At 60.8% G+C, this 26,162-nt stretch overlaps 1 protein-coding gene across 1 annotated transcript; it reads right to left on the bottom strand.

The window, feature by feature from the left end:
- Positions 1-73: 73 nt before the first annotated feature.
- On the bottom strand, positions 74-25,878 carry CELSR3 (cadherin EGF LAG seven-pass G-type receptor 3). The gene is made up of 35 exons (XM_061128668.1): positions 22,137-25,878; positions 19,625-20,275; positions 18,815-19,040; positions 18,471-18,586; positions 18,067-18,155; positions 17,801-17,958; positions 17,097-17,260; positions 16,712-16,837; positions 16,450-16,619; positions 15,612-15,797; positions 14,959-15,075; positions 14,294-14,465; positions 13,973-14,114; positions 13,754-13,874; positions 13,262-13,445; positions 12,871-12,972; positions 11,170-11,264; positions 10,740-10,949; positions 10,313-10,508; positions 9,909-10,064; positions 9,419-9,593; positions 8,692-8,859; positions 8,340-8,466; positions 8,045-8,251; positions 7,672-7,846; positions 7,335-7,447; positions 6,302-6,381; positions 5,671-5,794; positions 5,156-5,272; positions 4,903-5,051; positions 4,562-4,677; positions 4,113-4,271; positions 3,384-3,584; positions 1,650-2,538; positions 74-393 (listed from the first exon to the last, which is right to left on the bottom strand). The coding sequence occupies exons 1-35, from the start codon at positions 25,876-25,878 to the stop codon at positions 366-368; spliced, it is 9,951 nt and encodes a 3,316-aa protein (XP_060984651.1). The 3' UTR covers positions 74-365.
- Positions 25,879-26,162: the final 284 nt, after the last annotated feature.

Here is a 26,162-nt window from a genome sequence, read left to right as displayed (position 1 = left end):
ATTTGCCAGGGACCCAAATGGGCCCAAACTCTGCACCTCTTTCCCCTCTGTCCCCCTCCCCCTCCCAGCCCAGCCTTAGAACCCCGGGAGACAGAAAAGCTGAAAAATAACATAAACATATCTCTCTGGTTACAAAGGTACAAAATGTATAAAAGTCCTCCCTCCAGCTCCCTTGCTCTCCGCACCTGTTACACGCTTGCACACGCTCACAGAGGAGCATGGACAGTCAGCGCTACAGCAACAGGGAGAGCTGGGAGCAGGGCTGTGGGAGGCTGCCCCGGGATTGGCCCCCAAGTCCCGGAGTCTCTTTTGTTAGCCCAGATCCTCCATCACCCTCCGCTGGTCTTCTTCTGCTCAGCCGCTCCTCAGGAGTGACCCTCACTTCTGGGAACTCTGTGGAGTTGAATGTGGAGATCGAAGGTGACTGCTGAGAGTCAGGTCCCCCTGGACATCCACCATACCTGACCCAGGCCACCTCCCCCATCACCTTCTCCTCTTAGTCCCCAGCCTCCTTGTGTCCACTCTGCGGTTCTTAGAGCCCTTCACCCATTCTGGAACCCAGACTCACCAGCAAGGCCCTTTGACTGGCCACCTATGTCTTTTCTCCAAGCACTGAGTGAGCATCTACTATGTACAGATTCTGTTAAACACCTGACCAAAAAAAAATCTCCCAGATCTCCACACCTCAACAAGTTTGCTACCGCAGGCCTATTTTGCAGATGATGAAACAGGCTCAGAGAGGTCACCCCCTGAGCCTCGGCTTGGTCCTCCCAGCCCTCCCCAACAGTCAGACCCCAAGGCTGGGCTGCAGGAGGGCCCAGGGGGTGCTCCCAGCTCCCTCATCCCCACCCCAGCATCCTTCCAGAGCCTTGGGCACCTCAGATCTCCTGCACCCTCTCCTTCCCGTCTTCTCCCCCATCTCTGCTCAAGTTCTGATGGTCTCCTTCCCCAGTCCCAGGGTCTCCTTCCCTCTGAAGCCTTTTGTCACCCTACGGACCTCCACAAAACCTGGCCTAGCTGTTCCTCCTCCTTAAAACTCAGCTCTGCTTTTGGCTTCCAAGGCCTGGTCCTTTCTGGTTCCTCACCACTCTCTCTGACTCCTGTACCCAGCTTCATCCTCTACCCTACAAATACTTGAGATGCACCAGGTCCCAGCTCAATTCCTCTGTGGCCCACCCCACAGTGCCTACAGGCAGGAGGAACTTCATATAGACTGAATGAGTAAGAGAATGAATGATTCACTCTCAAACCGAAGTTCCACAGCCTGACCCTATGTCTGACTTCTCCTTATCCACCCTAAGCAAAGCTCCCAAGCAGAGACTCCTCCTCTCCTCCCTTTCCCTTCCACATTCCAGGCTACCTCCTGCCCTCCCCCTTCCATGAGCTCAAGCTCTGTGGAAGGCACCTCACTCTCCTCCTGAATCCAGGAGGTGCAGGCCGAGGTCACACAACCACCCAGTTCCTGCTTATCACCCCACTCGCTGCCAGACTTCTGCCCTCAGCCCGTGGCTTCCTGGCTGTGCCAAGCCCAGGGCAGCCCACGCTCTCTGCCAAACCCCACCCTGTCTGGTGGCAGAATATAGGGCAGGGTGCATGGGAGCTTGCCCTAAACTGACGGGGGTGTGAGCAGGTGGCTGGACGCCTCTTACTCTGAGTCTGGCGACAGCTCCGAGATGCTGTGGGAGGTGGCGGAGCGAGGTGTGGAGGGTCCAAGCGCAGAGGCCGTGACAGAAGGTGTGGCGGTGGTGTGAGGGCCCGAGGGCGTGCTTGAGGACGGCACGGAGGACGAGAGAGCTGAGGAGTTGAAGGAGGCGAGGATGGAGGAGAGGATGTCCAGTTGCTCTGTGGAGGGGCCATGGCCAGGGCCAGTGGGGGGGTCTTCCCGAACTCTGAGCAGCTGCGGGGCTGGCCCGAGGCCTTCTCGTGAGGGGTGCCGGCTAGGTGCGTGGTCCAGCCGCTCCCCTGAGTTCGATCGCTTGGACAGAGAGTCCAGGGGCCGGGATGGCAAGAGGGGGTCCCTTGAGAGTTGCCGCTGGGGACACAGGGGCAGAGGCGGGGGCTGTGGGTCAAGGTCCCGGGCACCACGGGGCGGGGGCAACGTGCTCAGCCACTCGCAGGGCGCCCCTCGGTCCAGCGCATCCCGCGACCCGAAGCGGCCCGCCGTGGCACCAGGGTAGTCCCTGGGTGGCTGCCGCCGTGGTAGAGTGCTTCCCCGATCCCTGGGCTCCGGGCGGCCTGGCACGGCATCTAGGCGTTCCTGGGAACCTGGCCGGCTCAAAGGACGCAGGACCGGGGAGGGGGCCTCCTCCAGCCGCTCTCGGCTCAGCTGCCGCCGCAGGAGCAAGTCCAGCTGTTCTCGGGAAGAGTAGCGGCTGGTGGGCTGCGACAGGCTGCCAGTGCCCCCGCCAGCACAGATGCGACCGTAAGAGGCAGCCGGCACAGCACGGTGGCCCAAGGTGGCAGCACGGCACCAGGACAATTCAGGGGCGCCCCGGGTCTGTGGCACCAGCGGGTACTGCAACCGGTTCTTCAGGATGCCTGCGGGAGGAACACACGGGGGACAGCGTGTGTCTGGGGGCCAGGAACTCCCCCGGGGCTAGGGACGCAGCAGCCTCTGGGATCCCTGGGACATGGACTTGGGGGCAGAAACCCTTTGGGGAGAGGATACAGAGGCCACTTCTGGGAGTCCCAGAGAGGCTGCAGGACAGGGGTAAGAGTGAGGTGGCAGTAATTCCTGGTCTTAGGACAGGGGTGGTCCCCATGCTGTGGGGGTAGGGGCAAACCACCCCCCAAGATCAGAGGAGGAGCAGCCCCCAGGTCCTGGCAATGATGCAGCACCCAGGTCAGGGTCAAAGGGACAGAGATCCCCAGGGTTGGGGCAGGAGCAGTCCCCAGGGTGACGCAGGAGTGGAGGCAGAGACCCCCCTGAGCTGGGACAGGAACAACCCCTTGGGGCCCCTGGAAAGCACAACCAGGGGGAAGAAACCTTCCAGCGGGACAGGGAGGAATCCCTTGAGTTAAGGCAAGAGTGGCCCCTGGGGTCTCTGTGGGGCAAGCAAGTCTCAGGCCAGAATGGGGCTGTCCCGTGGGACCCTGAAGCAGCGTAGAGGAGCAGAACCCCCCACATGAGGGAGACAAGCCCTCAGGGTCTCTGTGAGGCTGTTTGGATTAAGAAGATGAAATCCTCTGGCTCAGGGCTTGGCCACTTCCCAGGGGTCCCTGGAGCACAGGCTTAAGTCAGTCTTCTGTTCTATGTTTTGGTTTTTCAGCCAGGGCATGTAGGATCTTAGCTCCCCCAACCAGGGATCGAACCCACACACTCCCTGCATTGGAAGTGAAGCCTTAACCACTAGACCCCCAGGGAAACCCCGAGGGCTCCATACCTTTTCTCTGGCGCTGGGCCCCACCCAAGGAGGTTTCATCACCACTGGTCAGGGCCAGGTCCGGCTGGTTGTTGTTGGCCGCGTCCTTGCTGGTGTCCAGCCCAAGGCGCCTTTCGGAGCCCCAGGTCTGCAGGGCGCAGGGAGCAGCCTCGCACTCCCCCAGCGCCGGCCAGTAGGACAGGAGGTCGTTGCCGTCCACGTCTGCGGAGCCGGGGTAGATGTCAAGAGTCACCGCAGGGTTTGACAACCCCTGCGATCCAGACTCAGCAGCCCCCTAGCCTGAATGACGCCTGAGATCTCGCTTTTCTCAAGCAGCAGCAGTAGGAATGGGAGGGTGTCTCTCAGAGATGCATGGAACCATCCAGGGACTGAGGCACTAGTAAGCTCCCCCTACTCTTGACTGGAGGCAGACAGATACTGGTGGTGGGGGAACCCAATGGCTAAGGGGTCAGGAAGACCAGGCTGAACCCCAACCCTCAGGGAAGAGGAGGGATGACATGTCCCCCTGTAACATCCCCGACCTTGCTCATCTGTTGCCTGGGCCCCTTCTGGGTCTCTAGCCAGCAGAGCTCTGCTGGGAGGCTGGATGGGGAGAGGTGTGGGAGCACCCCACGATGACCCCAAAGTCAGTCTCAGGAATCTTCAGGGGCCAGTGGGGCTCCTGGGTCATGCCCGAGTGGAATATGGGGTATCTCTTGGTCACCCATGGGGTCAGAGGGATCCTATCACCTTTGGGGTGGGTAAGGAGCCTCTCGCTCTGGGCTGCCCGGCGGAGTGGACGCTGGAAACGGCCCCGTGTCCGGCCATTGTCCTCACTTTCCGAGGATGGGATGGACAGACTTCTTTCCTCCTCCAAGGACAGGTCACTGTCAGAGTCGGAGTCTGCGCCTGGAGTGGGGAAGGTCAGGAGGAACATACGGCAGTGGCCGGGGGAGGTGAGGGACGTGGGGGTCTTGAGGGAGGCTCTGGGAACGTGGGGCAAGCTTGGAGTAGGGGGCAGGAACAGGACTGGGACGTGGCCAGGAGACCCAGGGCTGGGTGGGTAGGTGCTTCCTGGAGCTGTGACCTTGGGGGAGCTTGCCCCAGCCCTGGCAGCTGCTGCTCCCACCTGGGGGCAGAAGAAAGGGGAACGGGGGAGAGACCCTCTTGGGTCCCTCCTCCCTGGCCCGGGCCCCCACCTCCACCAGCATCTCGATGGAACATGGCCACGTCCAGGTCAGTGGGGCCAGCGTGAGCCTGGAGGCCATGGTCAGTGTGGTCAGCCGCCGAGCCGTGTCGAACCAAGACGTTGTCCCTGGAAATGCAGGAGCCCCCATCAGAGAGGGATGTGACGGGGTGCTGTGGAGGTGGGGCGCCTGTGAGTACCCAGCCAGCCACACACGGGATGGCTCAGAAGGTGCCCCTGGGTGTGTGGCAGAAGACACTGGGGCAGAGGCAGCAGAGCAGAGGCCGAGATGGCCAAGACAGGGGGAGCCAGCCGCGGGCCGCCTGCCCCTCACGAGGCGGCCCCTGCCCTCACCTGAGGCAGCTGCGGCCCCGCTGGCTGTCTTGGTCCTGGGTCCGGCCAGACCGGGCGCTGCTCACCGAGGAGACGGTGGAGGCGCCAAGGGTGATGCGGATGAGGCCGCTCTCCTCGAAGAGGGCCGTGTTGTTGTAGGCGCCGGGCCCCTGGGGCGTGAAGGAGACAGGCGCGTGAGCCAGCCCTGGGGAAGCCTCCAACGCTGGCCTCCCGGGGCCCCCACCCCGACACCTCCGCCTGGAGGGCCCCTCACCGTCCCAGGGGCCGGCCTGGCCTCCTCGGGCGCTGCCTTCCTGCCCAGACAGGCTGGTGTCCAGGCAGCCCGCGTGTCTGCATTCAGGACACAGAAGAGCAGCAATACCACCAGGCCCTGCAGGTCAGCAAGGATCAGAGAGGGGACAGTGAGGGTCCATGAGAGGGGGTGAGGGGGTCGGCTAGGGCCAGTGGAAGTCACTGCGGGTCAGCTAGTGGGATCAGTCATTGCAGATGAGAGTGAGGCAGTGGGGAGCCCCCAGAGGGACCCAGTAAGGGACTCAGGGAAAGTCAACAGAAGTAGGAGAAGTCATGAGTGACTGGAGTCAGTGAAGGTCATTGTGGACCAGCAAGCGGCCAGGAGCCTCAGCACTGATGAAGGTCAGTCCAGGCTCAGCAGCAGTCAGCTGTCAGTCACCAGGTGGGCATCAGCTCCAGGCCTGGGGTTAAGGCCCTGGGCCCCACCCTACTGAAGCCCCATCTGGTCCACAGTCAGGGAGGGGGTGCCAGGGTTACCTGGAGCCCACAGAGTCCAGCGTGGAGGTAGTGGAAGGCCAGGATGCTGTGGTTGACCGCCAGGAGGCCAAAGAGCCAGGAGGCACTGATCAGTAGAAGGAGCAGAAAGGAGCTGCGAAGGGTCCTGCCGCGGGAACGTGAAAGGACACAGGACACGCGAGGGTCACGCCAGGCTCACGTGGGAGGACACGCAGGGGGAGTGGAGGGAAAGGAACTCACACAGAAACGTGGGGGGTCTCAGGAGGACACTAGGGGAGTCTGGAGGTCACAGTCGGAACCAGGAGTACTCAGGGGGCCATGAGGGGACATGGGGAAAGCTGACTGGAATTGGGAGGCGGGGCATGAGAGAAAGCACAGAAGGCGCATGGAAACACGCAAGGCAAAGGGCAAACTGAGCCATCCAGGCCTTGGGAGACTGGAGAGACAGCAGGTGGAGACAGACGTGTGGGGCCAGGGTAAGGCAAGGGTACGGGAGAGGGATCGCAGGCTAGGGGATGAAGGGTGACTTCACCCCCCTACCCAGAATCTGGAGCCCAGCCTGAATCAGGGTTGCTCCAGGAAGCCCCCCAACCCCACCCAGGAGAGGGCTGTCATTCTGAGAATCCCCCACGCCCCCAGCCAGCTAACTCACAGCACAGAGGTCTTCTTGGCCTCCCTCTGCCCAGTGGAGCAGGACGTGCGGGCCGCGAGGAGAAACATGGTCCCATTCATCTGGACCCACAGCCAGACATTTGGATCAGGGGTAGGGCAGAGAGAGACAGAGAGAGTGAGAGACAGACAGAGACAGGGACAGAAGACACACTAAGACTCACAGAGAGAGAGGCAGAGCCATGAGAAACAGACACAGACACACACACACACAACACCTAGATCAAAATCAAGGAGAAACAGAGGAGCTTAGAATCATAGAAAAAGTCAGAGATAGGGAAGCAGTTCAGTTCAGTTGCTCAGTCGTGTCCGACTCTTTGTGACCCCATTGACTGCAGCACGCCAGGCCTCCCTGTCCATCACCAACTCCCGGAGTTTACTCAAACCCATGTCCATTGAGATGGTGATGCCATCCAACCATCTCATCCTCTGTCGTCCCCTTCTCCTCCCGCCTTCAATCTTTCCCAGCATCAGGGTTTTTTCAAACGAGTCATCTCTTCGCATCAGGTGGCCACAGTATTGGAGTTTCAGCTTCAGCATCAGTCCTTCCAAAGAATATTCAGGACTGATTTCCTTTAAGATGGACTGGTTGGATTTCCTTGCAGTCCAAGGGACTCTCAAGAGTCCTCTCCAACATCACAGTTCAAAAGCATCAATTTTTCGGCACTCAGCTTTCTTTATAGTCCAACTCTCACTTCCATACATGACTACTGGAAAAACCATAGCTTTGACTAGACGGATCTTTGTTGGCAAAGTCCAACAAAGGGAAGTCCATCAAAGGGAGGCAGAGAGGGACGGAAAGATAGAGACAGGTAGGGAGAGCAGCCGAGTCTGTGAGCCCACATCTCCCATCTCCATGCCCGCCGGGCAGGAACAGAAGAGGAGGCTGAGCCCAGGAAGCCTGCAGACTGCCACCTGGCACCCTTCGGCCGATACCACCACACCTGCTGCAGGGCCACCTCCCACCCCGTCCCACTGAGGGGAGCACAAGGCGGCACTGAGCGGAGGGTACTCACCAGGAGCACGAGGATGACAGGGCCGGCGAAGCTCCAGATGAGGGGCTCATAGATCGAGATCCAGCAGAAGTCAGGGTTCCCGTAGCCCTCGGGATCCAGGCCAACAGCCAGGCCTGAGGGGGAGAAGGGACAGGACGGAGGGGGTGTGTTCCAGAGCTGCAGACCAACCCTCTCGCGTACCCGGGGAGAAGCTGGGGTGGGGGCAGGGCAGGCTCCTCCCTGAACAGGTGGCACGGGGGCTGAGGCTGGGGTCACGATCAGGGGCAGGGGTCAGCCCATGTGATGGACGGAGGTCTGGGGTCACAGGTCTGGACAGGCCAGGGAGCAGGGCCCTCACCCAGCAGCACGGCAGGCACACCCCAGCCCAGGGCGTGATAGAAGCGCATGGCGCCGCGGTCCACGTTGCGGGGCTCCACCTGCATGCGGTAGAGGTGCAGCCCCTGCACGAGGAGCCACGCGAAGGTGCCCAGGAAGAAGTAGTGCAGGAGGATGGCAACCGCGGTGCACAGCAGCTGGTGGGGGTTGGGGGGGCATCAGGACCTCTTCCGCCTCGCCCCACCGCTGACCCCCCAACCACCGCACCCTACCCCAGCATCCCGCCCCAAAGTGACTGAGCACCCCTGACCTCTGACCCTGCACTCTGGCCCCCTCCGCCTTCCTGGGCCCCATGAGGTCAGCAGGACGTGGGTCCCCCGCCCCAGCCCCTGCACCTGGTTTTGGGTCCTGTGGATCCCTAGCAGGAACAGGAGCTCAGCCACCCCCAGGGCGGCAGCCACGTTGGCATGGATCCCCCGCATGTTGGACTTGAGGCTGCGCAGACTCAGCAGGATGGCCGCGGTCAGCAGCAGCGCAGCCACGGACACCGCCATGACCACGTGGGTGAACACCGCCAGCAGCTCCAGGTCACCCTCCAGCCGCTGCAGGGACACGCAGGGTCACAGGGGCTGTCGGGCACCCCTGCCCTTTGACCCTCCCACTCCCTCAACTCCCCAAACCCAGCCCCACCTCACGGGGGGAGGCATCCATGAGAACCCCGAAGGTGCCCGTCCGGCTGCAGCGACACCGTGCATGGGACCCGTTCCTGTGCACCAGCTCACAGTCCCGTGCGGTCCACAAGCCGTGCTGGTCCGCCCTGTGGCCACAGCGCAGTCAGACCGACCAGCCCCGCGGGAGAGAGCCCCGTCGCCAGGCAGGGGTGTGTGAGAGGCACTGGGAGGGGCTGCGGGCGCCTGGAGTTGGGGAGCCGCATTCCTCATGGGTCTGGGAGCACAGGGGCGTGGGTAGGGGCCCCAGGGGCAGGCCAGGCCTCCCAGGGGCTACCAGGGGGACCAAGGGTTTCCAGAGCGGAGGTCCTCACGGGCCAGGCGGGTCCCACTGCACGCAGATGGCCTTGCTGCGATTCGCTGTCTGTAGCAGGCGGAACTCCAGGCTGATAGGGGACTCCAGGACACCCCTTAGGAAGTTGCGTCCGTGGAACACAGCCACGCTGACCACCGGGGAGTTCATAACTGGGTTCTGGGGAACCCTGAGGAGACACCCCACCTGGGCTTGGACGCTGCCAGCTTTCCCAAGCTCTGGCTGCCCACCTCCCTGTCTTCCCTTGCCCAGAGCTTGGGGTGCCCAGGCTGGGTGTTGTTTCTGAGAACCCCTTCAGCCTCCACTGAGCAGCTTCAACACCAGGAGTCCATGGCCTGGTTCTGCAGAATTACAGCTGAGGGGCTCTGGACCCACTGCGCACAGTGGAGCCTGCAGCCTAAGCAGCTGTAGACTTTGTGTCTCCCTGCACGCCCCCGGTTGGCCCCCTTTGGTCAGCCCATCTTCATCAGCCAGTCTGCCTGCCTGGCTGGCTCCTGTATCCTTTATGTGACTGGCCCAGCTATGGCTCTGTGTCTATCTAGTCCCCCAAACACATTGACACAGTGGATCCCGGCATGGACGAGACTCGCAGAGCAGGAGCGGGGCCAGGCGTGTCTCTGGATGATGGTGAACCTGCTTGTTTGTCCACCATAAATGGGGGGGCTAGGCTGGGTTGGAGTGTGCGGGCAGCCCAGGGGTGAGGGGCCTGGGGGTAACTCTACTTGTACCTGGCGCCCCGGCGCTCGGCCTGGAATTGGGCAGGGAGCAGCCCCCCAAGGGTGCGGTAAACTAGGAGGATGACAATGGAGATCCCAGGCTCAGGCTCGGGCTCTGGAGGGGCTGGTGGGGGCGCCATGCTTGAGGTGGTGGCATTTTCCATGCTGCTGCCGCTGCCAGACAGAACTGCCAGAGGAGAGGGAGGGGCCGCTGTCAGTGACCTCTGACCCCCAAGCACCCACAGACCCAGCTCTGACCGGGAACCAGAATCAAGCATGGGAATCTCTTCTCTGAGGGTCCAGAACCAGGGAGTGCAGGGAGCAGGCACCATTGAAGAACTCAGCCCCCGGGGGCTGAATCCCGAGTATCCAGGCCTGTGAGAGGTCATTTGCGGCGAGGGGGAGGGTCTGGGCAAGGGTCAGACAGGAGGGCCACGCAGGGTCCACCTTTGGGTGGAGGTGGGGCAGGGAAATGGGACCTGGCCCAGAGGTGACTTCTCACCTTCAGCGGGGGATGGCCGTGGGGCCTGGGAAGGCAGCAGCACATGCGTATGAGGGTCCCAGGCATCCTGGCCCCGGAAAAGGTTGCTGTGGTAACGAGGGTAGCGACGGGTGCCCCGGGTGGGACTGGGGTGCTCCATGCGGTCGATGCTGAGCACTGCCCCGGAGGAAGAGGGGTGAGACCCAGCAAGGATCTCTGCCCTGTGCTGAGGGATCTCCCCCTCCTACCTCCCCCAACCCTGGACCCAAGTCCCACCACCCACATGGCCTCCCGGCTACCAGCGCAGAGCCTGTGTCCCTGCCAAGTACAGTCTCCAGCCACTAATGTTGCCATCCATAGCCCCCGCCCCTCGGACCTCCGGGTCTGAGTTCACAGCCCCCTGTCCCAGCCCACCCTCCACATACTGATGTTGGGTGTCACCAGCCCCACGGGGTTCAGGTACGTGAGTTCCATGTTCCTCGCGAGCGTGGCTGCGTACTCTTCCAGGCGCTGCACCAGCCCGGCGCTGCCCGGGGAGCCCCCAGGGGCCCGCTGCCCCAGCGCGGCCCACAAGTCCCCAGTCTCTGGAGCGAGCAGTGCAGAGCCGGCCCACAGCAGATTCTGGGAGGAGGGAGGTGAAAGTGGGCCCAGCCAGGTGAGGACACGTGACGGTGTGCCTGAGGGGTCTGGTGAGGTGTTCAGGGGGGCCCCAGTAGGCAGGGGGGGTAGGTCTGGAGTGGACAAGGCGGGAGAAAGAGCCCGTGACCTTCACTTCCCAGGGATCAGGAGGGGCCTGAGAAGAGGGGTAGGGGTCCAGGGCCAGGAGATCAGGAGACCTGGGTGCAGCCCCACCTCATTGAAGTGGGCGTCCTGTGTGGCTGTCAGCCCGAAGCCCTGCTGGTGGCTCTCAAAGGCCAGCAGGTGGGCCAGCAGGCGGGCAGTGACTCGGACGTCCTGGCTGAAGTAGTGGTCGGTGTGGCCGGTCACCTCCCGCAGCCTCTGAGCCAGCTTCTTGGCCTCCACCGTGTCCAGGACCGTCTTATTCAGCTCCAGGCCATCCAGCTGCCAGATAAAGAAGAGGGGATCACTCTGTGGTCCCTTGGGCCTTTCTCAAAAGCCTCACGGGAAGAAGGGTTTGGCCAGATTAAAGGGCCACACGGAAAAGCCCAGGATGTCAAGGGCTGGGGCATGATGTGTGGGGCCCGCCACGGGCCTGGGGAGACGGGCCAGGGCCACTGCTGGGGCCAGTCTTGTGTGCAGGGCAAGGTGCAGGCAGTCTCACCAGCAGATTGAGTTCTCGGAAGGCCGGGGAGGTACAGTTGAAGAGGTCAGGCTCCAGCCAACCCCGGTCCTCGTCGCATAGCCGCACGGCCGCACCTGAAGGCAGGTGACCCTCGATCAGTCCTGGGGCCTGGACCCCTTCACTGAGGAGGCAACCACAGCACTCTTCTCTACCCCAGGGGAAGCTCTGATGCAGGGTCCAGGGAGTAGGCATCCAGGCTGCTCCCCCGGATGGAGAAGACCCAATCCCCAGCCCAGATTGGCCCCAGGCGCTTATCAGTCAATTCCTAGAGGTCTGGGGGCCATTTCAAACAGCCATGACAGAAAGAACACAAGGGCGGGACTGTGTGTATGTGCTGTGTTGCGCTCAATTGTGTCTGACTCTTTGTGACCCCATGGACTGCAGGCCACTGGGCTCCTCTGTCCTTGGGGATTTTTCCAGGCCAGAATACTGGAGTTGGCTGCCATCCCCTCCTCCAGAAGATCTTCCCCACCCAGGGATTGAACCCAGGTCTCCCACACTGCAGGTGGATTCTTTACCGACTGAACCACCAGGGAAGCCCAAGAATACTGGAGTGGCTCGCTTATCCTTTCTCCAGGGGATCTTCCCGACCCAGAAGTCAAACCGGGTCTCTTGCATTGCAGGAGGATTCTTTACCAGCTGAACTACCAGGGAAACCCTGTGTGTGTGTGTGTGTGTGTGTGTGTGTGTGTGTGTGTGTGTGTGTGCACGCATCCAAACACACAAGCCAATGCTCACACCTACACACAAGTGGATGCTGTGTGACCCAGGACAAACACACAGACACACAATGCTCCCTCTGTCTCTCCCTTTCACACACACACACACACACACACACACACACACACACACACACGGACCAGGTTTTCCAGTAGAATTTTGTGACCAAAATAGGGTGGGGATCAAAATTTGCACACAAAATTCAACTGCTCCAGTGACTTTGCTGCCATCTCTCCTTAATCTGTGAGACTGGAATGAGAGTTGAATGAAATTGACCTGGCCCTTAAGAGAGCTTGTCACCCACCAGCAAGAGGGACACTGTCTTAAACACAGAGACCCCTTCCCAAAAGACAGACATAGACACGTGCGCAGGCACAGGAAAACACACACGAGAGCATGCACACGCAGACAGCTTTGGTCCAGCCGTGGCGGGGACCTCAAGCAGCGGGGAGGGGTCTGTGGGGTCCTCCATTGGAGGGCAGAGATCTTTCAAGACCTCGGGCAGTAGAAAGAGGCCTGCAGGAAGCTGAGGAACTGAGCAGGAGTCTACAAGGACCTTAGGAAAGTGTATGTGTGGGGGGAAGGGCCTCCAGGGACTTCGAGCAGTTGGGAGGAGCTTTTAGAGACCTCAGGCAGTGGGGAGGGGTCTGCAGGGACTTCAGGCAGCAGGAGGGGTCTGCAAAAGCTCCGGCAGTGGGAGGGGGCAGCGCACCTGAGCAAACACGTACCCCTTACCTGCACCCCGCAATCCTGCCCAGAAGCCAAGAGAAACAGATGGAGGCTCAGTGAGGGTTGGGGGGAGGGAGCCAGAGCCCCAAAGAGGTAATGAGGGACCAATGTCGCCCCCCACCCCACTCCCACCTCTTGGCAGGAACAAGGCCAACCAACTCAGGAAAAGAGGTGGTCAGAGGACAGGCCGATCGCCACCCTTAGCAATGTGCCTGTCCCCCACGTACTCACCTAGGGCCCCCCGAGGACACGGCACTGAGGCTAAGACACCAAATTTGGTCTGCGGCCACCACACACCGGATCTCAGGGACTTGGGGCAGGCGTCATAGAGCACTAGGGAAGAAGAAGACAGTGAGGCAGGCAGCCAGGGGCTGGGGCCAGGGACGGCCTCATCCGCTGACCCCTCACCTACCCCAGGCCCACAGCCTAGCACTCTGCTGCTGGCCTCAGGGGAGCTGGCCTTTCAGATTCTGTGACAGCCCACCAAAATACTTGGGGCCAATGTGGGAGCCCCCGGGTGGCACAAGAAGTCACCCAGAGCCCCTACCCAGAGAGCCAAGCATGCCATGGGACTTGGTGGCAACATGCCAGAGCCAGCCTGCTGCACGTGGAGCTTGCTCACCCCGGCAGCCGCTGGCTGTCACCTCTGCAAAAGGACTGTCACAGCTGTTGCACTGGCGGCCAAGGGCTCCTGGGCGACAGGGGCACTGCCCGCTGTGGGGGGCGCAGGAACGTGAGGTAGAGCCCACTGGGTAGCAGTCACATGGCAGGCATGAGTCGCTGCCCCGCGGTCGGTAGTGGAACTCCTGTTTGAGAAAGGGTCAGGGGCCGGAGGTCAGGGGTCAGGGCTTAAAATGAGGATTTCAGATCAGGGCTTGGGGAGTGGGTGGAATCAAGGGCAAAGGGTCGGGAGAACAGTGCTCACAGGCCAGAAGGAAGACAGGCCTCAAGGGAAATGTAAGGGAGGGATCAGATGTCAAGGATAAGAAGTGGCAGTTAGGTCACAGGGCAGGGGTAAGGGGTCAGGGGCTGAGTCAGGTGGCAGAAGTCTGCAAGCTGGATAACAATCACAGAATGTCTACGACAGAGTTAAAAGGTCAGGGGCCAGGCGCACCTTGCAGTGACACTGCCCATTTGTCTTGTTGCAGTTGGGGTCAAAGCCCTTGTGAACATCGCAGTTGCAAGGGCCACACGTTGGGCTCCCCCACCAGCCTCGCGGGCACTGCTGGTCCATCCTGGGGTGGAGAACCAGATGAGATGCCTCTGCCATATCTCAGTGACCCTCCCTAACCCTCTCCAGCTCTTTCCATCACCTCAGCCCCCAGCCCCTTACCTGTGTTCACAGTGGTGCCCGAAATAGCCACCTATGCAGTCGCAGGTATAGCCATGGGGGGCCCCCGGGAGATGCCGGCATGACCCCTGGTTCTGACAGGGGTTCAAGAGGCAGGCGTCCACACAGCCTGGGCCATAGTAACCTGAGGGTTGGGTCAGGGAGCTGAGGACACCGGCCACAGAGCATGGGAGGAAGCAGGCTCCTGTCCTTCTCAGACCCTGCCTCCTCTCCAGATTCCCCAATCCTCACCATGAGCCCCAGATTACCCTGTCCCCACCCAGGCCCCACCAAGCCAGCAGGTAACCCCCATCCAGGCCCCACCTGGCCAGCAAGTACAGGAAAAGGTTTGCCAGAGGTCTCGGCAGTCAGCACGGGGCGGGCAGGGCCCAGAGGCACAGGCGTTGGTCACGACACAGCCGGGCTCCACGTTCACTCGGTGGCTTGGGGGAAGCAGGGCTGGGGACCCCGAAGGTGTGGAGCCAAGCCATACTCCCTAAGGGCAGAGCCGGCAAGGGTGAGACCCACGTCAGAGCACCTCAGCCCCGAGTCCAGCAGAGCCACCCACATGGTCTGATGACCCCGACATGCAATCTCCCTACAGACCCCCGTGTGCTTAGTCGCTCAGTTGTGTCCGACTCTTTGTGACTCCATGGACTGTAGCGCGCCAGGCCCCTCTGTCCATGGAATTCTCCACGCAAGAATGCTAGAGTGGGTACCCTAAGCCCTGACCCAATATTCCCATTTAGTGCCACCATGAGACCCCTGATTATGCTCTCCCTGACACAGGCCTCTAATGACCCTTGATAATCTAAGCTGGACTCTCACCTCCAACAGCACAGAAAGGCTCGACCTGTCTCTGCTGGCTCTGGTCACCACCATCCCTATGCCAACCTCCAGGGGAATGCAGTATCTCAGGCCTCAAGGCACCCCTGACCTCTGACCATTCACCCTAATGCCCCACCTCATATTTGCACGCTGACCCTCACCTGGATACAGCCAACCAGACCCTGAGGAGCCTCCTCTTCAGCGCTGTGGGGCAAGCCTCCCACATGGAGTCGCTTTACCTTCAGGCCCTGCAGCTCACTCCCCACCGCCAAAGTGTCCTGGGGGAAGGGGACAGTCAGCACTGGGGGTGAAGGGGGACCGATGAACCCCTGCCCTACCCCAGTGTCAGCCTTGGCCTTATCCTAGCCCTGCATTAGCATGCTCTGGCCCTCTGGACCAGGGGGCTGGTCTGGGCATGAGATGGAGTACAGAGGACTTGCTGAAGCACAGGGGATGAGTGACAGGAAGGTTTGGTCGAGAGCTGGGCTCTGGACAGGCCCCTCTCTCCTGGACCCTGAACAGACCCTGAAATTCCATGATTCTGAGCTGGGACGATCTGGAGACCAGAAGACGTTTGGCAAAGTGCTGGCTACAGAGGTACCCCAAGACCAGGCTCGAAATCTGCATAGCCTCCCTGACATGAGGAGGGCGGAGCAGGGTGGGCTTAAAGCAAGGACCTGAGGAGGGGGATTCAGGGGACAACATCAGACTATGTGCAGTGGATGGAAGAAGAGGAGTTGGACTGAGTGGGGTCTGATGAGGTGGGTCTGGTTGGAAGGCTAAGAATGGACCACCCCAAGGTTAGCAGTCAGACCTGGAAGAGGCTGAAGTCCAAGGAGACCATGAGGACATGGTGGCCCCGCCGGCCACCTGGCTCCTCCTGCAGCTCCAGCCGCAGATCATGCCACCGGCCGTCGTTGACTAGCACCTGGTCCAGGAGGAGGTGGGCAGCCCGGCCTGAGGCCCTGGTCACTGTTACAGACAGCAACCCCCGATCCAGCTGTGGGCAGAGAGGCACAGCCCTGGGGTCAGAGCCCCACACTGGGCTGGGGCCGGGAGTGTCAGGAGGTGGGGTCTGGGGCTTCAGAGGTCACAAAGAGCAGAGGTCAGCACAAGAGGAACAGGCTATATTTGGCACGGAGGGCCCTGTGCCAGGGCACTCTATGCTTCTGAGAGTGACGTTAAGGGGCAGAGGTCATGGATTAGTGCAGGTGGCAGGGGAGAGGTCGGCTGGGACTCTGCACCTGCAGAGGATATGATAGTGGGGAAGAGGGTCAAGGGCCAAGGTCGAGAGCAGGGTCAAGTGTGATCAGTGCTCCTAGCAGAGAAGTATGCTCTGTGTGTGTGTGTGTGTGTGTGCCCATGCACCTAGTCTCTCAGTCAGGTCCTACTGTTGGCAACCCCATGGACTGTAGCCTGCCAGGCTCCTCTCTCCATGGGGTTCTCCAGGCAAGAACACTAGAGTGGGTTGTGATTTCCTTCTCCAGGGGATCTTCCCAACCCAGGGATCCAATGCAGGTCTCCTGCATTGCAGGCAGATGTTTTATCATCTGAGCCACCCGGGACCAGGCCTAAAACCACAGGAATGGTGCTGGTGGCCTCAGAGATCGAGAGCCGAGGGTCTAGGGAAGGGCTCAGGAGGACAGACCCACCTGACAGAGGAGTGTGCTATGTGGCCCAGCCTGGACTTGCATCAGGACCCCCTGCTTCGCCCGCGTCCGAAATGCCAGCCCCAGGTACCACGGCACAGACACGGCCACATCGTTTCCAAAGTCCCAGCTCAGTGTTCCATTGCCACGGAAATGGTGGGGATGGGCCATAGCTGGTGGGATAAAAGGAGCGGAGTCACAGGCTTCACCTCGAGAACAGAAGCTATACTCCACAGGCCCTTCCTGCCCCGGGCTGCCCACTCACTGAGCCGACAGTCTTTGCCTCCAAAGCCCACCGGGCAGTCACAGCTGAAGCCACCCCAGCGCTCTGAGCAGATGCCATTATTCTTGCAGGGGCCGGAGTCACAAAAGTGCAGCTTGGCCTGGCAGCCTGGGAGAGGAAAGTAGAGACAGGACATGCGAACACGAGAGAGGGCATGAGCGCTGGACAAAACACAGGGCCCAGGGGGGCTGAAAGGGCCCAAGATCTCAGCCCCCTGTTCTCGCAGGGGGTGGAATTGGTAGGACGCAGGTCCTAAAGGCCAGACTGCAGCAGAGTGCTTGCCAGAAAAGGAGACAAGGAGGAGGTCAGAGTTCGAGTCCGTCCATAAAGCCCTCCGCCATTTCCCTATGATGGGGACGTGACCTACCTGCCACGGTGCCATTGTTTGCGACAAAGGACGCCATGTCCACCCAGCGGCCATCGATATGCAGGTCCCGCATGCAGCCAACGAAGTCCTTGTGGGACACGGGGAAGTTCTCGGGAAGGTTGGGGACACCCCCCAGGAGCAGAGGGCCTGTCAGGTCCAGGGACCTGGGGGTCAGGGGTCCAGGTCATTGGTGGGACTGGGGCCAGGGTAGGTTTGCTGCTGGGTTGGGGTGGGATAGGAAATGGAGGGGGTAGGACTCAGAGGGTAAGGTGATCGAATGGGGAGGGTAAGATCAGGCTGAGGAGGAACTGGGACCTGACTTCAGTTGTGGGGGTGCAAAGGAGAGTTTCTGACGGGCAGATGGTCTGGGGAAAGGTAGAAGAGGCTGAGGCTGAGGATGAAAAAGGGAGGCAGAAGGGTGGCTGGGGGCAGGTGATGGGGGTCACGTGGGGCTGTGGGGCATTAGAGAGACCAAGAAAGTAGAGAATTTGGAGGAGTGGGTGACTGGGGGAATGTGTACAAGTGGGGAGTCCAGGGTAGAACACAGAGATGGGGGCTAAGGTGAGGTGAGGTTTCAGCGTTCTAGTGAGGAAAGGAAAATCTGGTGGTTTGGGGAAGGATGGGGAGTTTGGAGGCGGTATTGGAAGTGTGGGGGTGGACTCTGGCAGGCAGGGGGTTTGGGGCTCAGGGGCTGGGGAGCTCACTTCTTGGAGCTTGTTTGCGTGCCGGCAGCCGCACACGAGTAGTTGCCAATCTCAGCCCCAAACTGCAGAGCCACAGCCACATCGCAGTCATCCACGCTCAGCACAGCCACCTTGTCCTTGGAGGGGCCCTGAGCACCCCCCAGGGCATCTGTCCGGGGCTAGAGACCCGGCACGTCACTCAACAGGACCCCCAGGGGTCACCTGTTATCCCAGAACCTGGTATCCCAGCTCCTTCCCCATATTCCCAGGCTGAGGGCGGTGCCCACCTTGTTGTAGTATCTCAGATGCACTGTGTGCCACTGCCCGTCACTGAGGCCCCCTGGAACTGTGGGGCTGACCACTGTGTTGGACTCACCTGCAGGGCGGATGTGTATGGAGGCTGGTCTGGCGCTTCGAGGCCTCCCCTCCCCCTACCCAGTCATGCAAGCACAGCTACTCCCAAGGTGACCCTGGATGCATCAGATAACTTCCCCCTGCTGTTGGCCACACTGGCCAGACCAGAGTGCCTCTGGACATGTGGGAGAAGCACACACTTCATGGAGAGAGAAGGTGGTCTGCTGGGCATGGGTGGAGGGACGTGTTCAGGTGGGCCTGGGGGGCTCACAACCCCCAGCCAACTCACCCACACATGCACCCCTCACCCCTACACTGATCCGTGGGGGGCACCCACCGGTGGAATATGTGAGCCTCACTTGCCCAGCCACAAGCTCCAGGGCCAGGAAGTCGTGCTTCTCGTTCAGGCGTCCGTTGTAGAAGAGCAGCCCACTGGGCTGCACCGTGGCAAACCTGGGGTCGGGGAGGGCCCGTCACAAGCAAGACCCCCTCCTCACACCCACCATCCCTGTGACAAGAAGGTCTGAGGGAGCCCACCCAGACTAGGTGAGGGAGGAAGTGATGAGAGAGGGAGGGGAAGGGGTGGTGTCCCATGGGACGCCAGGTTGGGGGCAGTCAGGACTTGGGTCTTGGAGGTGGTGGGGACCCCGTGAGGGCGTGCAGATGCGGGCGAGCACCTACGAGAGGGACAGCGTGAGGTGGAAGCGCTGTCGAAGGCCGCGGAACATGACGAAAGAGCTGGGTGGGAAGGAGCGCGCGGCCACTTCGCAGCGCGGACCCTCGAAGGCACCGCCCGCCGGGCACTGGCAGCGGAAGCCGCCGTCCGGCCCATTGGTGCAGGTGCCCCCGTTGCGGCAGACACCCGGGACGCAGCGTCCGGCCTCCGTGTCCAGCTCGCAGTCTTCGCCTAGGGGTCAAGTCGGCGGTAGAGGCGGGGTCAGACCGCGCCCCGCCCCCGACTCCAGCGGGCCCCGCCCCTCCGAACGCCACAATCTCCAGGTGAGAGCCAAGAAATGGAAAAGTCTCGCAGGCTGTGGGCACGCCCCTATTATACCTGACCCCGCCCTCTCTCCCCTTTCGGCCACGCCCCTGCCCAGGGCCACGCCCCCTCCTCTTCCTCTGCCCAGTTAAACTGTTAGTTGCTCAGTGGTGCCTGACTCTTTGCGACCCCAGCCTGCCAGGCTCCTCTGTCCTTTCCCAGGCAAGAATACTGGAGTGGGTAGCCATTCCCTTCTCCAGGGGATCTTCCCCACCCAGGTCTCCTGCACTGCAGGCAGATTGTTTACCATCTGAGCCACCAGGGAGTTGGCCCAGCCAAGACCTCTATTTCTTCGAGGCCTTAGGCTCCCTCTCTGCCAGGTTCTACCGCTTCTGGACTAACCGCGCCCAACTCGACCCCGGGTGGCTCAAGAGTGATGCCCAATGCTCACTTGCACTGTAGTTCCGCTCCCCACTCTGCCTGATGTTCACCCAGCCCCGCGCCCTGCTCACCTGTGAAGCGTGGCCGGCAAACGCAAGTGTAGCCGCCCTCGCGCCGTGAGCAGGCGCCGCCGTTGCGGCAGGGGTTGGAGTAGCAGAGGTCGAGCTCCGTCTCGCAGAAGTCTCCCGTGAAACCGGGAGGGCAGCGGCAGCGCAGGCCTGCAATGGGCTGGATGGGTCTAAAGAGCGTAGAGGCGGAGGCCAGGAAGGGCGCAGAGGAGTCAAAGCGCAGCACCGACACGCACTTCATGTAGTTCTCGCAGGGCTCGCGCAGGCACACGTTGTCGTCGAAGGGCAGCACGTCCAGCAGCGAGCGGGCGGCCAGCGCCGCGCGGCGCACGTACAGCTGCTCCTGCAGCTCCTCGGAGCTGAACCAGGGGCCCGCAGAGCCGGCTCCAGCCCCGCGGGGTGCCAGCGCCGAGAAGCTCACGTTGAGCACGGTGCCCCCCACGTCCGTGTCGTTCTGGATGTTGAAGATGAAGACGTCCTCGGCGGGGGTGGCAAGTACTGCAGCCACGCCTTCCAGGAAGTGGCCCAGGAGCGGCGACAGGAAGCGTTCCTGCCACATGTTCTCCAGGCGCACAGTCAGGCTGTTGGCCAGCAGCTCCTCGGTTATGATAACCACGCGCAGCACGCACTGGGCCGTCACGCTGTGCAGCCCATCTGCCGGCAGAAGCGGGGGAAGAGGTCAGTCTGGGGTCAGCGGCTGCCCTTCCCAGGGACAGAGGAGGGTTACTGGCCCAGTCCCCCAGCACCTCTGTGTTAGTGGCCTGACCCTGCCAGGACACAAGAGGGTCTGGGCTTGTGATCACCAACTCTCTCAGCACCAAGGTGTCAGCAATGTACTGCTTCCTGTCCCCTCCCTCCAGCATGGGGAAGGGCCTGAGCCAGGGATCAACCCACCCACTCTCTGCCCCCCAGTAGTGCCCATGGGTCAGCAGGTCATTCCTCCAACAACACACAAGATGGTCCCTACGTGATCAGTAACCCACCCTTCCTCAGGTTATCATGATCAGCAGGCCAATCAGGATAGAAAGAGGAGCCAAGGCCACTGATGACCGACTTTCTTTCCTCCCATCCCCCAGCACTGCAGAACTAGCAAAACATCCTCTCCAAGAATATCCTCCAGGTGAAGGATAACCTATTCTCTATCTCTGGTTAGCCAACTGCTTTCCCAGTTCACTAGAAGGGTCCCTAGCTCTGTGACCACTCAACCGCATCTCCCAGAATCCTGGGTCAGCAAGCTCCTCTCTAAGAGAATCTTGGACCCTGACCTCCTCCACAGCATTCTTGGATCAGCAAGCTGCCCATCACCCCAGACCTGGGTCCTGCAATTTCAGTGGCCACCCTCAGAAATGAGAATGAGGTGCTTATATGCCTTGTCTCCACACACTGGGTGGCCGACAGGGTTTGTTCTTCAGGGAATTGAGGAATGAATGAAGACGTGCCTTCTTTGGCAGTGTCAGGAGTCCTATGCTCCAGAATTGGAAAATAAGCACCGGTAAAGTCTGTCCCAACCCCTGCAGCCTCCAGTATTTAGGCCTGCAAGAGCTTTTTCCACCTGAGCTCTCCTTTGAGGGAACAGTTTGTGAAAGCGTCGCCTTGGTCCATGGCTGCAGAAGAGATAAGTGGATCTCCAGACTTTCTCCCAAAGGGCAGGGCCTTAGTCAGCCTCATCGACAGCAGCCAGGCTAATATGGGTCTGCTCTCTGTCTGAAGCTGCCAAAGGAAGATGCTGTTCCCGACCACAAAATGACTGGCCTCCCTCTTCTCCACAGGCTGAAGGTCAGTATGGACCCAAAGTAACCCTTCATCTGAACAGGGGTATGATGCTGGCTTTTCCTGGGACATCTAGAGCATTACTCCAGCCTTTCAGAAGGAGGGAAGCAATCCCTAGATTAACAAACAGACAGTTCTTGGGCTCCCCTGGTAACTCAGTGGTAAAGAATCCTCCTGCCTATGCAGGAGACAATTGGGATTTGATTCCTGATCTGGGAAGCACCCACATGCCACAGAGCACCTAAGTGCATGTGCCACTACTTATTGAGCTGTGCTCTAGAGCCCAGAAGCACAACTACTGAGCCCATGTGCTTCAACTACTGAAGTCCAAGTGCCCCCGAGCCCACGCTCTGCAACAAGAGAAATGATTGCAATGAGAAGCCTGCATGCTGCAACTAGAGAGTAGCCCCTGCTTGCCACAACTAAAAAAAAGCCAGCACAGCCAAAACAAAATTTAAAAAATAAAATAATTATTTAATAAAGCAGACAGTTCTTTAAGAGTCTTTATGAGGTCTGCTAACGCCCTAGAATCTTTGGGGTTCTGTGAAGACTGTTCAAGACTCCAAGCAGAGACTATATGACTCTAACCTGGCCTATGGTAGATCCTGTGGGGTGCAGCTACCCAGCGCTCAAGGGATACTTGGAAAGCCTGGAAACCCTTCTTTGGTTTGAAGTGCCTTGTGGGGGGCCCTGAGGACCTGACAGGCTAAGGTTACTGGCTCTTTGATTAACCCCCGCCTCTCACCTGTGACAGTCACCAACATGGAGGCCACCAGTGGGCGGTTGTTGTCTAGCTTGCGACTGAGTCGGAGCTCCCCGCTGGTCTGGTTGACCACCAGCAGCTGCAGCTCATTGCCCCGCTCAAAGGAGTAGAAGAGGTGGTCAGAGACATCTGGATCGTAAGCTGGGATGCGCCCAATGATGCCTGAGGGGAAGGTGTCCGAGCGATTGGACACATAGTTGTTGAAGAGGATCTGGAAGTTGTTGAGCACAGGGCTGTTGTCATTCTGGTCAACCAAGCGGACGTGCACAGTGGCCCGACTGACCAGAGGGGCTGATGTGGCCTGCACAACAATTACATATTCCTGGCGAGCTTCGTAGTCCAGGTCAATGAGTGCTGTCAACTCTCCCGAGAAGATGTCCATTTGGAACAGTTCGGGGATGTTCCCCTCCACAATCTGGTACATTATATGAGCATTGGGGCCTTCATCTGGATCCACTGCAGTGATCTGGGCCACCACTGAGCCCACAATGCTGTTCTCCTTCACTCGCACCTCAAACTCCTCGGCTGGGAAGACCGGTGCATTGTCATTGACATCCTGCACTGTCACCTGGATGCTGACTGGAGTCCGGAGTGGGGGCACACCTCGGTCCACTGCATAGGCAGTCAGTTCATACACCGGCACCGCCTCTCGATCCAGCCGCCTCACAGTGCGGACAATGCCAGAGGTGGGTTCAATGGTAAAATCTCCATCCCCATCTTCCCCATTCTGGAAAGTGTACTGGACCCGGCCATTGGCATGAGCATCTCGGTCAGTGGCTGAGATCTGCAGGACACTGGTGAAAGGCGGGGCATCCTCGGAGACCAGCCCTGTGTAGTGGGAGGCCACAAACTGCGGAGCATTGTCATTCACATCATTGACCATCACTTCCACATAAGTAGTATCTGCTTTCTGTGGGATGCCATTGTCCCGAGCTGTAATAGCCAGTGTGTAAGTCACCTGGTCTTCATAGTCCAGGGGGGCCTGCAGGGTAATGGCCCCTGAGTCTGCGTCAATGCGGAACTGGGGCAGGTTGTCCTCCAGGAGATAAGTGATGCGAGCGTTCTCACCCACATCATCGTCAGAGGCACTGATGACCACCACAGTGCTACCCACTGGCCGATCCTCATTCACACTCACTGAGTAGTGGGCACTTTGAAAGACAGGCCGGTGAGTGTTGGCATCTGTGATGTTGATGTGCACATAGCAGTGATCATGAAGGGCACGGTCAGATGCAGTTAGCACCAGCTTGAAGTACCGTTCCTGCTTGTAGTCCAGGGGCAGGGCCAGCGTCACCAGACCTACACCCCCCTGGGTGCTGATAGCAAAGCGATTCCGAGTGTTACCTCCTGTGATCTGGTAGCTGATGGCACTGTTGGCATCACGGTCTACAGCAGTCACACTGACCACACTGGTGCCCACGGTCGCATCCTCATTCAGTCGGAGGTGGTACTCCTTCATGGTGAACTCAGGCCGATTGTCATTAACATCCAGCACAGTCACTGTGACACTGGCTGAGGCTGAGAGTGGGGGTGAGCCATGGTCTCGGGCCTCCACACCAAAGAAGTAATGTTCCACAGACTCACGGTCCAAGGGTCCGCTCACAGAGACCCAGCCAGTGGCACTGTTTATCACAAAGGGTGTATCCGGGGCCACACCAGTTAGGGAATACTCCAGTCTGGCATTCTCTCCATGGTCTGCATCCACTGCCTGAATGTGGATGACTGAGTGGCCCAGGGGTGCATTTTCCAGGACAGAGACCTGGAAGGGTGTGCTGACAAAGATAGGAGTATGGTCATTGATGTCCACCACCTGGATGCTGGCCAGGCCGGTGTTGTTGGACAGCGGGGGGCGGCCTGCATCCTGAGCCCGGATGCGCAAGGCATACTCTCGCTCTGCTTCAAAATCCAGAGGGGCCACCACCTGGATCTCGCCTGTGAGGCTGTCAATGGCAAAGTGGCCGCGGCTGTTACCACTGATGATGTTGTAGTGTACTAGTCCATTGGCATCCTTATCCCGGTCCGTGGCTGTGACGCGAAGCACCACCGTATGGGGGCGCACATCCTCGCGCACCTGCGCCACGTAGCGTTTCTCGCTAAACTGGGGCGCGTTGTCATTCTCGTCCAGCACGGTTATGTGCACACGCACTGTGGCAGAGCGCGGCCCGGGCTCCTGGCCCTGGTCGCTGGCCTCCACCACCAGCTCGTAACTTTCCATGTGCTCGCGGTCCACGCGACCGCTGGTGCTGATGAGGCCCGAGCGCGGATCAATTTCGAAGGCAGCGGCGGCGGCGGCGCGCGCAGCTGGCGGCCCCACAAAGCGGTAACGCAGGTTGGCGTTGGGGGGCGCGTCACCATCTGTGGCACGTAGCTGCAGGATGGGGTAGCCCTCTTCCACGTTCTCGCGAAGCGTCTCCCGGTATTGCGCCTGCTCAAATACCGGCGCGTGGTCATTGCGGTCGACCACTGTAACGGCCACCATGGTGGTGGCAGAGAGGCGCGGCGAGCCGTGATCCTGCGCCGTCACGCGCAGGTAGTGGCGATCCATGCTCTCGCGGTCCAGAGCGGCCTCTGTGCGGATAAGGCCGCTCTGCGGATCGATGCTGAAGAGCTCCAGCGAGCGGCTGTTCATGAGCGCAGCCAGCGAGTAGACTAGGCGCCCGGCCTCTCCGGTGTCCGGGTCCTGCGCCACTACGCGTAGCACCGCGGTACCTGCCGCCTCATTCTCCGGCACTAGTGCCTGGTAGTTGTACTGCGGAAACTGTGGGTGGCGGTTCGCGGCGCGACGGGGGCGGGCCCGGCCCTCTAGGGGTATTCTCCAGGCTCCAGGCCCGGCCGGGGCCCCAGGGGGGCGCGGCCCGGGGCGCTGCGGGAGGAAGCGGCGGCGGAAGAGACCTCGGGAGCGCATGCGCTCGGGCGTCGGCTCGGGAGCTGTCCGAGACTCGCGCGGTGCTGAACCAGACGCGGGAGCTGTCCTCGCTGTGCGAGGTGCTGAATCCAGTCCGGGGCCAGATCCCACGGCCCCGGGAGGGCGGTCCGACCGGGGGCCAGTCCTCCTCGCTCGGGATGTCGCAGTTCTCTCGCTCTGACCCCTGCGCCCTGGTCCCGACAGTTCCCCGCAGCAGCGCGTGGTTCCCACTTTTGGGGAGGAGCCTCTCCCAGTATGCCTCTGAGAGGACACCGGCTGAGAACTACGGGGCCGAATCAGAAGGTCCGAAGGGAAGGGAGGGTTGTTCTCCGGGCCTGGGACCCCTGGGGACAAACCCTCTGGTGACAGACTATCTCTTTGCAAAGGCCCTGTCCGCCTGCAAGAGGAGACCTCTGGGCGCCAGCATAACAGAGACCCTGGTCCTTGTCCGGTCTCCCGCCCGCGGCTGCCAAATGTCTTGACCCCATATTCCGCTCCCAGCCCCGGCTGCTCCGGGGGCCCTCGACCGCTTTGGGCGCTTTGCCTTCCCCCTCGGAGCCCCACGAAGACAGGTTCCCTGACTCCCAGGCCAGGCTCTCCATCCTCTCGGACCCCGGGCGGCTCGGGACAAAGAACTAAGGCTCCGTTGCCGATCCGCGCCCCTGGTCCCGCAGCAGGAGCTACCTCCGGATCCCAGCCGTGGCCCCCACCGTCCCCCAGCTCCTCCCGGCTAAGAGGGAACAAAGAGAGGAGGGAAAGGAGCAGGAGTAGCGGGGTCGTCGGCCCCCTGAGACCCCACCACGGATGCCGCCTCGCCATCACCCCCCACTTCCCCACACTGCCTCCACTGTCCTCCGCCCGGGTCCAGGCCTTGGGCCCGCCTCGCTGCTCGGACCCCCACCCGGACCCCTGCCGCCACCCCAGTCCCCTGCCTCTAGGCCTGTCGCTCCACGCCGCCGCCACCCTCTGGGCACCATCTACTTCGCGGCCAGAGCCCCTTTGGCGAGCGGCCCCGGCTTTTGCCGCCCCCACCACAGCATCCCTGACGCTGCTGCCGCCTCCCGCCGCTCCAACATGGCTCCCGGCCGCTGCGATGGTTCATT

Source organism: Dama dama, chromosome 24 (assembly GCF_033118175.1).
Source record: "Dama dama isolate Ldn47 chromosome 24, ASM3311817v1, whole genome shotgun sequence".
Taxonomy (NCBI): Eukaryota; Metazoa; Chordata; class Mammalia; order Artiodactyla; family Cervidae; genus Dama; species Dama dama.
Note: the sequence above shows the minus strand (reverse complement) of the source record. Positions and strands in the feature narration are given on the sequence as shown.